We start from the raw sequence: 14,241 nt of genomic DNA, 5'->3' as shown, positions 1-14,241 counted from the left end.
GCTCAGTAATGTTCATTCTTCCAGTTCTGCAGTCACGAGTTTAATCGCAAAAAAAATCCAAGGAGAGAGACATATTTTAGAAACTTTTACAATGATCTAAAATAGCTCTTTGATGCATAACAGATGTCTTCAAAACTAGCATAAATGGAGCCAAAATGCCTTACAGTTCTGGAAAAGGGAGATTCCAAGACAAGATGTGTTTCTAACTGCAGCAGCTCTGGAATAGATTTGGAACTTATATTAATTGTCAACCTCAAGGAAAACATTTAAAAGAAGCCCTTCTGTCCCCCATTTTGGGACAACCGTCTTATTGGGCTACATGTCGCACAAAGACCTGATGTCTGCCTGAAAGCAGTTCCTCTGTATGCATAAAAGGTAACAGATGGATTGAGATGAGGCAAAAGAGAGAGAACAACAAGCAGCGAGACATGGAGGTGACAGACTGGGGACTGCCTGCCCTTCATCCCTGGCTCTAGTCGTTTAGGAAGGGGGTGCTTGGCAGGCTTCACTGTAGACGGGAGGACCGAGGATGGATCGGAAGGGGGTCGGCGAGATGGCACGGATGGATGGTAACAGGGCAACACCTCTGAGACACAAGGCATGGGAGAGAAAGTGTGAAGGGGCATGCTGGAAACCTGAAAAACAGACCCAGGAAAACTGACCCTAGAATCAAAGAGGGGATGGGATTCCCCAGTCCTGTTGCTCACCAGAGGGGATAGCCAGAATGAAGATTTGCTCTGAGGAGCCTTTTTAAAAGGGAGAAAAAAAGTCTGTGTCTGATACAATGGAGTAGGTGGTACAAGTGGAAAAAAAACCCACAAAGCACAAACATGCAGCCAAAGTGATGAGTCAGTACAAGAATCTTCTTATTACTGCTCTGAACAACGCATCTCATATACCAGGCCCTAGTTTTCATGAAGATTTAAGCTCGCCTCCTTGTAACACCCTTAACTTGGACAATGTTAGGCTGTGCTCACGGAATAGCTAGGGAGTATCTCCTACTTGTATACAAGAAAGAGTTAGATGGAGGACCGAAAGACTGATGCAGCAGCAAGATGGAAGATTTGATATGAAATAAACCTTAGGAGCAGAAATTGCCAGAGCTAGAAGATTCTACATACATAATTAAAAGTGAAAAAAATAGATCTATTTTCCTATATATGCTAATGGCACAGTCATGCTTAATACTGTATATAGCGAAAGAGGAGAGTCAGGTAGTGAAGATGATACCACAGAGGAGTAGTGTTCCCCTCATCAACTCTGCTCCTCCCACCTCTTTCTGGCAGTCTTTCCCCATCTTCCTTCTTTTAGCATTGCAAGAAATGGGCCAGAAATACAAACTGCATATCTGGCTTTCATATACAGGGAAGCTCAGGAGGACTTTGGTTTGGCTGAAGGGATGAGACGGGAAATCTGAGTAACCCAATCTGAACCACAGGCCCCAAATCCAGGGGCTTCTGAATGCAGCCCTTGGATTGAGCTCTCTTTCAACGTGTCATTCTACCTTTCTCTCTCTAACTTTCTTTTCTGCAATGCCCTCCCCTTTTCTGGCTGCTGAACTGCAGTAGATAGCTTGACTGGCTGTAGCACAGGCAGAAAGCTTGTACTCTGCCTACCTCAAACCCTCTTTAACCTTTTACATATATGGGAATATCACAGAAGACTATTCATATGGAGCTAATCAATGCTTTCCCCATGCATTTTAGATGAAAGAATGTCTGACGGCAAAAGAAATCAGGTAACGAGTTCTTCTCAAAGGACATGATACAGAGGAAGAGAAACCTACCCCTTGTTCCCATCCTACTGATAAATCTTTAGGGGGTGAAGGTTTCCTCGCAATCCAAGCTGCTAACCCCATGGAGTCTGACTACTGAAAGGATACTCTCCTTCCAAGCTTGCAGTGTCCTCAAGCGTGGAAGGCACAGTTAGATAGCAGAACAAAGCTGGTGAGTTCTCCTTCATTCTGCCTCCACCCTGCTCTTCACTCATCTTGCAGACAAAATGCCGCCTTTACTCACTTCACAAGACACAGGAAGACTGTCTGCCGAAGTGGAGAACAATATGAAATCATCTGTGCCACTGTTTGCCCCTCCCTTTTAAGGCATATCAGTGGGAAGCAAATTCCATGGTTTTTTGGAAAGAACCTCTTCTGTGTAATATCTAAACAAAAATCCTTTCCCCTCTCTCTGGCACCAGCAGTGTTTTGTCTCCACCACTGTGCTGCGTGTGACCAGCAGTAGAGATTGGGACAACTAGATGAAGACCAAAGCTAAATAGAATTACAGGTCCAATTCTGTAGAGCATCTACTGAAGTAATTTCATTTGTTTCCTCAGACAACCTGGTTATCGTGCCTGGGAAATCACACTGCAAAACAAGTTTGCAGTGCATTTAAGATTCTTGCCACTTTTTTTACAGCTGCCTGTATTGCTCCTGAAATTTTCTACTGATGTTGGAAGAGAAGGAAACTACTGTACAGTTCACAAATCAACAGCACAGTCTAGTCCAGTTGGGTCTCTTACCTGTTGGGGTGAGGTGTCTCCAGGTGATGACAGGCTCAGGACGCCCATTTGCCATGCAAACCAGGGTCACGTTGCTGCCCTCATTCACGGTGATGTCCGAGGAGATATTGGAGATCTTTGGTGGAACTGCGAAGACAAAAGAAAGTTGGACCTCGTTATGCAGATTTCTGGAGGGTAGCCTGTCTGACTCCTTAACCTACCTATTAACCAGAGGCAGCCACAGACTCCTCTCACAGGCTGCACTCCTCTTTACCACCTGGGTTTCTGAAATTATATCAGAATAATATGTACTGCTGCTTCACGGATCTGCAGGTAGAAATGGCCTTCGCTACAACTACGATGCTTTGTGTTTGGACAGGTTCGAGGGACTTCAGAAAACAACCTCTAAGAACTTGCCTGACTGCCCCAAGGCTGCACGGAAGGAGTCGGCAGGTTCCAAACGCTGTCCCAGCTAATTTTTGCACTCCAAACAGCCCCAGATGCAGTTCTACGTACTCCTGCAGGGTGCCAGGCCTCAAGGCACTGACTCAGAGGGTGTATCGGTTATTGCTATCTCCCATGGGCAGACAGAACCCATGCTGCTAGCCAGGACCCTGCTCTGCTGCTCCCGTAACCAAATGCTCACTAAGAACTGAACCGGAGAGCTGTTAAGCTCATTTCTATTGTGACTGCCGTGACGAGGTGAGAAGCGGGGACGTGCGCCGTGGCTAAGGGGAAGGCCCAACAGTGACAGCGGGAAGGTTTTTGCAACATCCTCTAGCCAAGAGGGATCCACCGTGGGCTGCCCGCAATAGGTAGCTTCTGGCTGACTGCACCTTACACGGCACAGCACCAAAAACATGGTAGGGTCTTTAAAGATTCACAAGACCAGCCATTGCTCGGGCGTTCAGGATCCTTAAAGGCCTTCCAAGCTAACTGAGATTGTGTCACAGGACCAAAGTGACCACGCTGGGACCTGAACAGGTACCTCCAGGTGAGGAACGTGCCAGTGTATCAGCCTCCAAGCAGACCAGGCTGTTGCAATCTCTCCTCTCTCACATCCAAGTCTTGCTTCCACGCTTCACACCCTGGAGGTAGTGAGGGAGTTTTACTAAAAAGGAATCTTCTAATTTTTTTTATATATATTTTCAGCTTCTGAATTTGTGTGTAGCGAGGAATGAAACAACATCATTTTCTGCTTTGCTTACCACAGAGTAAACAGACAGCAGCCTCCCCTTCCCCCTCCTTGGCAGGAGTGGCTGATGGTCCTTTTGAGGCAAAGCTGCCTACGAGCTAGGTGGGGAAAAGGAAATGAAGCCTGAAGAGAGCAACTCACCACTTCCAGCTGCGGTGCTGGATTCACAGGAATATTGTTTACAACCCACAGCTCATTAGCCCCTCTCTGTAGGCCCCAAATTCATGGACAACACTTCAGCATCTATGACCGTGGGACCCCCTTGGAGGGACAGGGGCTGGCAGCGCTGTGCGGGATGGATACAGGCTTTTCGGGAAAGATAGGCTGAAAAGGCGAGGGAATGAGGTGTGTGCTCTCTGCAAAGGAGTGGCTGGAGTGCACCCAGATCTGGGCGGTGAACTAGCTGGGAGCTTAGGCATAAGGATCAGAGGATATCACAGTGTCACCCTTGTTGGTTGGTATCTGCTACCAACCATTTGGTTAAGAAGAGGCAGTGGACAAAGACTGCTTTAGACAGATAGAAGTAGTCTCACAATCACAGTCCCTGGTGAGGGATTTCAACCACCCTGATATTTGCTGGAAAGGTGAAAGTGCCGGGCTCAAGAAGTCCAGGAGATGTGGGGGTCCAACAGGTTCAGCGTCAGTTAGCAGTATGCCCTTGTGGCAAAGACCAAGCATCCCGGGTTGTAGTAGTAAAAGTGTAGCCCCATAAGTGGAAGGAAATTATTATATCCCTTTAAATGGTGCTTGTTAGACAGCATCTGGAGCACTACATCAGTTTTGGTCTCCCCGGTACAAGAAGGCCATTGACATACTGGAGCAAGTCCACTGGAGGGCTCCCAAGACGAGCAGAGGGCTATAGCACCTGACATACAAGGAGAACCTAGGAGAGCTGGGTCTGTTCAGCCTGAAGAAGAGAAGGCTGAAGGGAGATCTTATTGTTGTCTACAAATAACTAGTGGGAAGGTGCAGAGAAGAGAGGCAGGCTTTTCTCAGAGGTGCAGAGTGAACAGCAAAAAGCAGAAGACGTGAGCTGCAACTTGGGGAAATTCTGACTCAAAATGAGGAAAAATTTTTTTACTTTGGGGAGGTCAGAGACAGGAACAGGTTCCCCAGAGAGTTGGTGGAAACTCCATCCCTGGAGATAGGCAAAACTCGCCAGGATGAGGCCTGCTCTAAGTGGCACTGGGAAGGAAGAAGGGACCTTGGAAGCTGGTTTGCTGCTCAAGAGCTAGAACTGATGGCTCGTCAGCTCATGGCAAGGAAACCTAAGCAAGGCATGTTGGGGGAACGGTTGACTGCACCAGGGTCCCCTTCCCTGGAGAGAAGGGATTTCGGAGTAGGGACACCGGCCTAGCAGCACAATACCGGGTAAAGAAAAAGCATAGCAGAAAATCAGCCTCTCAAAATCAACTTCCTCTGAAAGCAAAATGCCCTGACAAACACAAGCCCTGCTACATTTTACGTTGGTGATTCACTGCGAGCCATTGGCGGCGTGTCTGCACATGTAGGAAGACGTAGGAGGCAACAGAACAAAACAAAATAAACATTGTTGGAGAACGCTGACGTTGTCAAAGAATTTAATCCCACCATATCGAGGGGTACGTGAGAGTTTCACTGACTGTAGATCCATTTTGTGCCTCCTCCCCCTTTATCACACACCCATTCTGCACAGCAAATGCCTGCCAGTACAAAACAACAGTCACACGGTGGTCTTGGAAAGTAAGCAAGTGCCTTTGCCAACCAATACCCCAAGACTGCATAAAGGGCAGCAGAAAGGAAATACTCCAGTTGGGAAATTAAATACCCTGCCTCGTCCAAGAGATGCTTGTGGCTTCGTTGTTTCACGGCACACCAAAGCAGAGAGGCGGCTTGCAGCATCATGCCGAGATCTGGCTCTGCACGGAGTCAACAGGACTCAGAAGCACTTTCTCCTTCTCCTTTCTGTCCCAGCGGATGAGGGGAGTCCCCCGTCTCACAGCTCAGGACAGACAGACCCATCGCTCCCGCCAGCAGAGCTGCAGGTTGGGAGAGCCCTGCAAGTTCTGGTGCAGAAATCCAAACCGCCACTCTTACTACAGGGAACAAAGCAACGTGGAGGGCCACCTCAGTCCTGTAGCAGCACAGCTACCTGTAGTACACGCTGCGTTGCGGATCCGAGACCAACACGCACTGGAGAGGACAGAGGGGCTTAGTCTGGGAAAGAAGAAGGGAGGCTGCTATTTCTGCAAGAGTTGTGTCCCAGCCGCTCTGGGATACAAGGACGGTGACTTCGGAGCGTCCTCAGCACAGCTTCTCCATGGTGTGCTGGCAAACATGGGTAAGCAGAGCCCAGGAGTAAAACCAGTGGCTAAACCACATTTTGGGATTTTATCTTAACCTCAAGGGGTTAACATTTGCATCAGGAAAAAAGCCGTAAGAACAAACCAAAAAGGACTAAGCTCAAGCAGGACTAGCAGATAGAGCCGTAGGCCAGTTTGAGGCCCTAGCAGAACGGTGCACTGCCAGCCAAAACGGTTGAGGAGAGAGCAGCAAAAGCCACTTCGGGGCACCAGCAACAGAGCTGCGGCTAGGACATGTGTACCCTGCCACTTTCCAAAGCCATCAAGTCATTTTAGTTTGCAGAGGATCAAGTAAACTCAGCAAATACAAACAGATCTGACCATGCCGACCAAATGCCCAAGAGGAGAAGCATGTGTCCAGATGGTCATATCTGGCATGCCACTTTTTCAGATGAGGGAGAAAAGGGCATCCAAAGGCTGAAATCCTGTTAGAAGTATAATGGCTGGTTCCTTTCAGCTGCCACCTTGGTCGGAGGGCAAGGAAAGGCTGAGAAGAGGGGAAACAGGGCAGGAAATAATTTCCCTGTGAATTTAAAACCTGGTTTGGCTTCATCTGCTTAGAATCCAAAGCCAGCTGCATTAAAAATGACTGGATCTTAGTGGACAGTAATTTCACTCAGATAAAAAGTCAGAGACTTTTAATTTTCAGGGTGTCAAGCCAGCATGTTAAAATGCCAAAACTGTCAGCACCAGCAACAGTTAGCATTGCCTCCTTGGCGCTTGTCATTACTTTGCACACACCTTTTTAGGACAGTCTTAAAATGAGAAGCTTTGACCTTATTATTTTTTCCCATGTGTGAGTTGTGTTATGTTTTCACAGTTCCCAGACTGCTGGAAGAAGGATTGCTGAGAATAAAACCTCCTGGGACCAGGATCTTCTGGGTGTCACAGCGTCCTTTCACCCAGCTGTCTCTCGTTGACCCTCAACTGGAAAACTCTTTTGTGTCTGGCCTCTCTGAACCATTAGCACAGGCAAAACCAAAGCCTGCAGACCTACAGCAGGGGAAGCACTACAGCTAAACAGTGCTTGCGGGCATTTTCATACTCAGCCTAACAACTTGTCGCTCCAGGAGAGACCAGGCTACTGCTGGACCCTTCTGGCGCCAGGGACCACGGGAAAGCACTGCCAGGCTCTCTGGTACTGTTGAAAAAGAGAAAATGGCCAGATTTTTTCCTCCCTTTCAGCATAAATGTAATATGGGGTATCCACTACCCTGTGCTTAGGATCCCCCCGGATGGGGTGGGGAGCAGAGACCGATGTGAAAGGAAGCACAGTGTAATACCCCACCGTTCCATCCCTGGAAAGGTAGGATGCCCTACCTGTGCCAGGGACAGATGCTGGCGAGATGGAAATGAGCTCCGAGAAGAATGGCTTGAAACTCACGTATTTGTTTCTTCTACATTTCGCACCTGCAGGACAAGCCTGATACCAGCTCAGCGTCTCATCTTACATGTCACTGACAGTAAATAACAAACCCCGAAGTAACCAGCAGCCATTCTCCTCGAGAAGCTCACACTGAAAGAGCAGCATGCCTGCAAGGCAGGAGCGGGGCAAGGGCAGAGATGCTCTGGGGCACCCTGGGCTGGGAGAGCTGGGGGGGGGGACAACTGCAGGGCAGAGCTGGCACGGGAATTCAAGACCAAGGCAAGGCGCAGTGACAGAGCTAGGTAGGACAGGCTTTGCGCAGTACCTGCTTACACCAAGCCCGTTCTAGTTAATTGCCGTCAATCCTTCACTTTCATGACAACTGCAACTCACATTAATTTAAATAATAAGAAAGCCTGAGACATGAAAAATAGAGCACACTCCCCCAGCGCAATCACTGTTGCTCTCAAGATGAAAGCAAGTGATTTGTTTCCACAAAACATTACCGTGTCTCAAAAACACCCGCTATAGCAGTCATTACAAACTAGGGGCCGCATACGGGAGGCGGCAAGGAAACCACAAACAAGAGAACACGCAAACATCAGATGTTGTTATCCTTGCCTTTTATGACCAAAACCCTTCAGAGCTCAAAACTCCTCCTGAGATATTACCTGGGATTGTGTGGGCGGGCTGGATCAGCTTTATCATTCAAGGCTATGGAGGAAGTAGGCAAGGAGTGGTGCTACGCCCCTAATCTCCTAGTAAACGAGTCAGCCCAGTGGCTACGAGATGCGAGTTCACATCCAGAAGGCCAGATCCTGAGTACCTTTCCAGGAGTGCAATGGGGAACGGAACAAGAAAGCATCAAGGCCACCCTTGCTGAAGGCTATAACCAGCAATGTTTCTAGAGGTCTTTTCCTAACTTAGTTTATACTGGAACTGGCCATGCCACAGCTCCCAAACAGTTCAAATACCTGCCTTTTGATCAGAGCATCTAGACACAGCACAGGCACAAAGCGACAGGAACGGCAACCACTGCTTAGCATAAGCGGTACTTATATGCAAGAGATACTTACAGGCATGGGACAGCGGTTTCTGGCTCCTGCACTGGTTGCACTCCGCTTCCATGATGCTTCACACAAGACCTCAGTGCAGGAGGAGGGCGGGTTTGCAAGACAAGGGCAGGAAGCACGGGACTAGGAACTCGAATCGGGTATGGTAGGATGAAAAACGGGAGCAGAGGGATGTGGACATCTAGTTGGAAGATGGCTCTGAGCCCTGTAAACACACTCACACGAAGTTCACAGTCAGATGGTCCGACTGCTCCCTTTGGGCAAACAGAGCTTTGCATAAGACCCTTAGATGCCGTCTTATACCACAGGGCAGCTACTCCCCAGTCTGAAATCACAAGACTACTTAACAGTCAGGTATTTTGTCAGTAAGTCACAAAATACGTTAAAAAAAAATAAAGATCTTACTCCCACTCTACAGACCTAAGATACAGCAAAAGCTATGTAATCCCTCCAAGACACAGAAGCAAACAGTACTGAAAATTCATAAGAAAGCCCATAAGCTCCATTTAAGTGCTCTAACTGCTTGTCCCAGGAAAGGCACCTTCGACACAAATGGAGAAAGTCACCACAACCCCTTCTACGTATCCTCATTAATTAGTTGCTTCCTCCAGCCTGTTTACCTTCCTCTTTATTGGCAAGTAGGACCCACACCTGTTGCAGAAAATTAAGACTTCTACCTACTAATCCACAGGAGCCCCTGGCTTTCAGGGCAAAAAGAAAACATCAGGACTTCTCTCCAAAGTCAAAGGAACTTTGCAGCCACTAAAGCCCTCCGCAGGTGCCTATCAATTAGCCTCGAGAGTTCTCACTTCCTTGTCCCCAGCTCCCAATTAACAGCACTTTGCAACAAACACAAAGATGCTAATAAGCCCCAAGGCAGAGGTAGGGGGGACGCTGACCATCATATGGCCCTTGAATGCTTTAGAGCTGCCACCTTGCTCACCACAATTACAGGTCCTTTCCTGGGGCAATTAATTGACAGCAAATTGGCCTCATTAGTCATTGTTTAGTTGAAGTGTTTAGTGGGGAGAGAGGGCCTGAAGAAGGGGCTGAGCTGCTAAACACAACTAAATGGTTTAATTTCCCTCTTATGTGTGCAGCAGGCTAATCACAGCTCTTTACAGCCATAACAAGAAACAGCTTGTTGCTGCTTAGGTCCGCAAAGGGAGCAAGCTGAGGGCTGGAAAGTAAAATCCAGACACCCTTTGGGATGCGGCATGCTAATGTTTCTGAAGCACTTTGCAGACAAAATGCGACATGAGACCCAAGATGTGTTTTTTACGGTCTGATTCATGCCGCAGCCTCAGCCAGAGGGAGACGAAGCTGTCGCCAGGGCGGGAGGGCAGAGAGTGAAGCTGTGGAACGTCATTAAAGAGAGTGGACTCTGAAACATCCTTCTGACCTGCTCTGCTCGGCTTTTTTCACCCTGCCAGTGCCTCTCTTGGCATTAAAGCTTCTGGTGAAGTAGCGGCATACGTTGAAGGCTTGGTTTTGTTTTTTAATCCCCTGGGAACCAAAAACCTCTCAAAGTACACTATGGTGTTTTTACAAGGTGTAAAAATTGCTTCTTTCTACGGTCTGAAAGGGGGTGGCTTGCTATGTCCACCCCGGTGGCCTTAAGGGAAGGGTCCATCCCAGCCAGAGCATGGAAACCACTTAAGAGATCTGCAATTCCCAACCCACGCGTGTCCCCACACCGCTCTGCCCCGGCGTGGCCGATCCCCATCCGAGCATCGCCGCTGACTCCGAGAGAGGCTGGCCCGAAGAAGGCACAGGAGCTGCTAGCTTGGGCCCTACATCTTGGCGAGCTTCCCCCCACCATGCAGCTGAGCCTCATCCACTGAGACGCCACGCAGGAAATTCTTTAAATCCAGACGGGGACTGCGCGTATTGCACTGACTGGGAGCAGAGAAGCAGACAGGATGCTGTAAATCAAAGCCATGTGGAAAGCCCTCCCAGTTTGCTGAGCTGGGTAGCGTGTCAGAGCTCACCGCATTTGAGAGTAAGAGCTGACGAACCAAACCATTTTGTCCAAAAGAAGGCGCTGCCTCATCCAATATACAGTTAAGTGTCCGGACTATTTTTCCACATAAAATTGCATGGGAAACACGTCCACTACATAGTTTCTTAGCAGAGAGCAGCACGGAGTGTAAACCTGTTGGACTGTCCCATCCATGAGCTGTTGGAAAAGTCAGCACAGAACTGGGCTCTATTGCTTATATTCATTCCCACTGATTTTATTTTTTTTTAAAACTTGTCTCCATGAAATTTTCAGGAGAGAAATTATTTCACTTCCTGACTGAGAAACAGAGAAAACAGAATAGCTTACGTCTCACGCCAACCTTGTTTTTTAGTGCACTAAGGTGACACTGTGGGACAGGGATAAAAGCAGTCCCAGTCCTGCTCCTAGCCCAGAACCTCAGTTTAAACCCAGACGCCAGCCTTTCACCCTAAAGCAGTTCCAGCTCCAAGCCTGAGCCCCAGGCTTCACCCGATGCTGATAGCCTTTCACCCACGCCTGGCTTTTTGGTGTCTCCCCACCAAGCACAAGGTCGTGAACCCGCATTTGTGGATCCCGATGCAGCCCAGGAGAGCAGGTTCTGAGTTGCATGCTTAGCATGTAAATGAAAGCACAAAGCACAAGCCAGGCATATGCCTGATATCCCCTTATCACCGTATTTGGACCTCTGGATATGAGGTGTTGGTTCTTTGCTACAAAACTTTTTTTTCTTTTCTATTAACATAGCAAATTTATGCCAGGACTTCAGTGATCCACTTATCTGCGGTTCATCTCTTTAAAGGACAACTCTGTGCATTTGCCATTCGTGTTGCTCCGGTTCTTTCCGCTTGTAAAACTGACTGCAAGCGCTTTATGGCTAACCCTCCTAGAGAAGCCTGCTGTGAAAACAGGGCCTTCTTCACAGGACATGTGTACACAACAACAGAAGTGTTTGCCACGCTAATCCCCAGGGATTAACCCTTGGAATGCTGCCTAATCCCAAACACTTTAAGGACTACAGATGTACACAGCTTTTGGTCTTTGTTTCAAGTGTGTTTATATATTCCCGTAGACCATTTTTTAAATCTGGGAAGCATTTACTTGTGGGACTGAAACAATACAAAATCTTTCCTTCTGCAGATATGATCAGCCATCCTGGAAGATAAAGTCTGTGACAAAAGTTGTCCTTAGCGTCCAGGTCCTCCAAAGACATCTCTGAGGATTTTGTTAAGAAAAGCTTTTTCCCAGAAACATTAAACATGTCGGATGTACGTGGTATGCAGCTGAGTCCTAATATGCAGCTTTTCTAGGGCTTGATTCAGAGCCCAGGGAGCTCCTCCTTTGATGTCAATAGCCTTTGGACAAATTCTTATACACCAAGAATGGCCGATGGCTTCAAGGAAGTGTTGCAGCCAGAACAGGGATGCTTTATTAGCCAATTGAGAGAAAAAAAGCAAGATTATGTTTTTTTAACTGAGTCCCAGCAGTCCTTTGCTCCTGCCTGTTAACTCTTTCTTTGGGAAGTAGACTAGGGAGCACAGGCCAGGTATGAGAAGAAAGAACAGAGAAAAGCCTATGTCATTCCAGGGCAAGAGGTACAGGTTCAGAGAGGGTTTCTATGCGTTAGGAAGATGACTGGGATTTTCCTGCTTAGGCAAGCAGAGGAGGAAGTTAATTTCAGCTAACACCCCACTCTGGATGAAGATGAGGTTGTCCATCGTAGCTTTACATGCAGGAGAAACAGAGCCAAAGTTTTTGTTCATTTGTTTTCAGATCTTATGCTGTTGCTTATGGTCAGCTCATTAGGGACAGAGAGTACAACCAACAGAACAGCCTTCGTGAACCACCTCATGGACATCCGCATACAGGCTGAAAAGAAAAGGCAGCTCTCTCCAAACCCTGTTCTCGGATTCCTTTGGCTTGCCCATGGTTTATCCCACAGCCTCTGTGATAAGCCACAGGGTGGCAAATACAACGCTCTAAGTGTCTTGTGCATACCACATACCCAAGGATCTGGCTCAGTTTCAACTGAGACAGACAGCTTCTCAGTGACAAGCCTCTCACTCAACTCAAATGCATGCGGTACATGTAAAACATCTTTTATTAGCAGGGTTTCCTTCCTTATGCATTGAATCGAGAAAATGGAGTGGGACAGCTTGCTGTAACCACCTTTCAAGATTGCGTTCAGGTTTCTAGGAGAGCAGAAAGCTAGCGTAGCATTTTGGAAATGCTGGTTTTGCTTCCAGTCAAAAGTATAAAGAACAAAGCTAATAATCCCATACTCAGACCTTTATATGCTTTGGATAAAATTCACTCTTGCGTTAAGTGCACAGAGTTGGAGAAGAGGGTAAAGTACTGTACACTGCCTTTGATCTGTAACTCTCCAACTCATGGCCTGGAACATCTGTCTGGTAAAAAAACACTGCCGTTTCCCCAGCAAGAGGATTCACTTTGTCCAATTCAGCAAGCGCTGGACAATCTCTAACACAAGCCACCATAGCTGCTTCACCGAGGAGTCAGATCAGCAATCAGAAGACTAATGTCTTAGCAGAGAGCAGCTGCCTCTTCTGATGCCAAAAGCCCAACCAAAAACATTTCAAGCAACAACGAACCTGAAACAAATCCCCATCTCCAAAAAATCTCAAATTTGGAGTGTGAAAAAGACTGAAAGCGCAACTCCACATTTTTTCAGCTTGGGCTGCTCAGCACATTCCTGTATTGTCACTATTGCTGGATCCACAGATGGTGGCCTTCCCCAGCACACGCAGTTGTGAAATGCCAGCTGTGAGACCTTCAACTGTTAGCTATTGTTGAGCTTGGTGATAGCTACAGCAGCATATTTTCTAAAGGCCAGGGTGTTATCATCAGCCATCTGAGAAGGCAAAGTCAAAGAGTTCAAGGCAAAGAATCCGTTCTGTCAGAAACGCTCATCTACCCAAGTCTGATCCAGGAGAAAAGAGGTAAAAACAAATACAGTACTCCTGAAGCAAAGGCGTCCTTGAACAAAGAAAGAAGCTGGCTAGAGCTGAGATGTGATTGTGGTGATCTTCCCACAAACCAACCCAGAGCCAAGGTTTCTTGGGGAGGAGAGTTTCTGCTGTCCAAGGTTTCCTGCCAAAAGAGAACGCTCTGTTTTGGTTCAGCCACGCGCAGCAGCACCTTGACGTCCTGGAATTTTCCCGCTGTTTCCTTTTCCAAGCTTTGTCGTGCGGTAAAGATGTGCTGTATAGGTGCAGACAACCGCAAGGGAAGGGAGGGATGGAGTCCAAGAACTTAGCTCTGTAAACACATTACTGGTGCCATTTCAATTAAAGGAGAATCTCTCCCAGACTGCCAGGCATGAGGCTTATTCCTCGTAGCCTGCAGCTTTAGCAAGACACATAAAAACACTGGCTGTCCCTCTTCCCCTAGTGGAGTTCAAGTCTGCCCTCTTCAAAATTGACAATTTTTTTGCTGGTCTCAGTGTTAGCAAACTGAGGTAATTTGCACATTATAGGCTAGGATTGCAGAGAAATGCAGGGGACAAGAGCCTCGGGTACTCAATTTCCACCAGAGCCGAACAGGATTACCCACCCAAATTATTCCGAGAGGCCGGGAGGAGGCTGGCTGTCAGATGCCCAGGGTTAGCTATAAATGCGGGTGCCTACAAGAAAGAAGCAGCAAAATTTGCTAAGAAGTTTCGGAATAGCAAGTATCAAACGGAGGAGAAATAGGTAGACGTTGTCCATTCTGGAGGATGAGGTTACGCCTGGAAAAGGTCACCAGCA

General features: G+C 47.6%; 1 protein-coding gene across 4 annotated transcripts in view; it reads right to left on the bottom strand.

Moving 5' to 3' along the window:
- LOC115343582 (limbic system associated membrane protein) overlaps positions 1–14,241 on the bottom strand; it is a 1,014,959-nt gene that overhangs the window by 110,452 nt on the left and 890,266 nt on the right. For all 4 annotated transcript variants that reach the window (XM_030019709.2, XM_030019710.2, XM_030019708.2 and 1 more), the window contains one exon: positions 2,521–2,646. In XM_030019709.2, the coding sequence (XP_029875569.1) occupies positions 2,521–2,646 (126 nt within the window). The remainder of the gene's footprint in view (positions 1–2,520; positions 2,647–14,241) is intronic.

This window comes from Aquila chrysaetos, chromosome 7, assembly GCF_900496995.4.
Source record: "Aquila chrysaetos chrysaetos chromosome 7, bAquChr1.4, whole genome shotgun sequence".
Lineage (NCBI taxonomy): Eukaryota > Metazoa > Chordata > Aves > Accipitriformes > Accipitridae > Aquila > Aquila chrysaetos.
The sequence above is the reverse complement of the archived record's forward strand: the minus strand, read 5'-3'. Positions and strand labels throughout refer to the sequence as shown.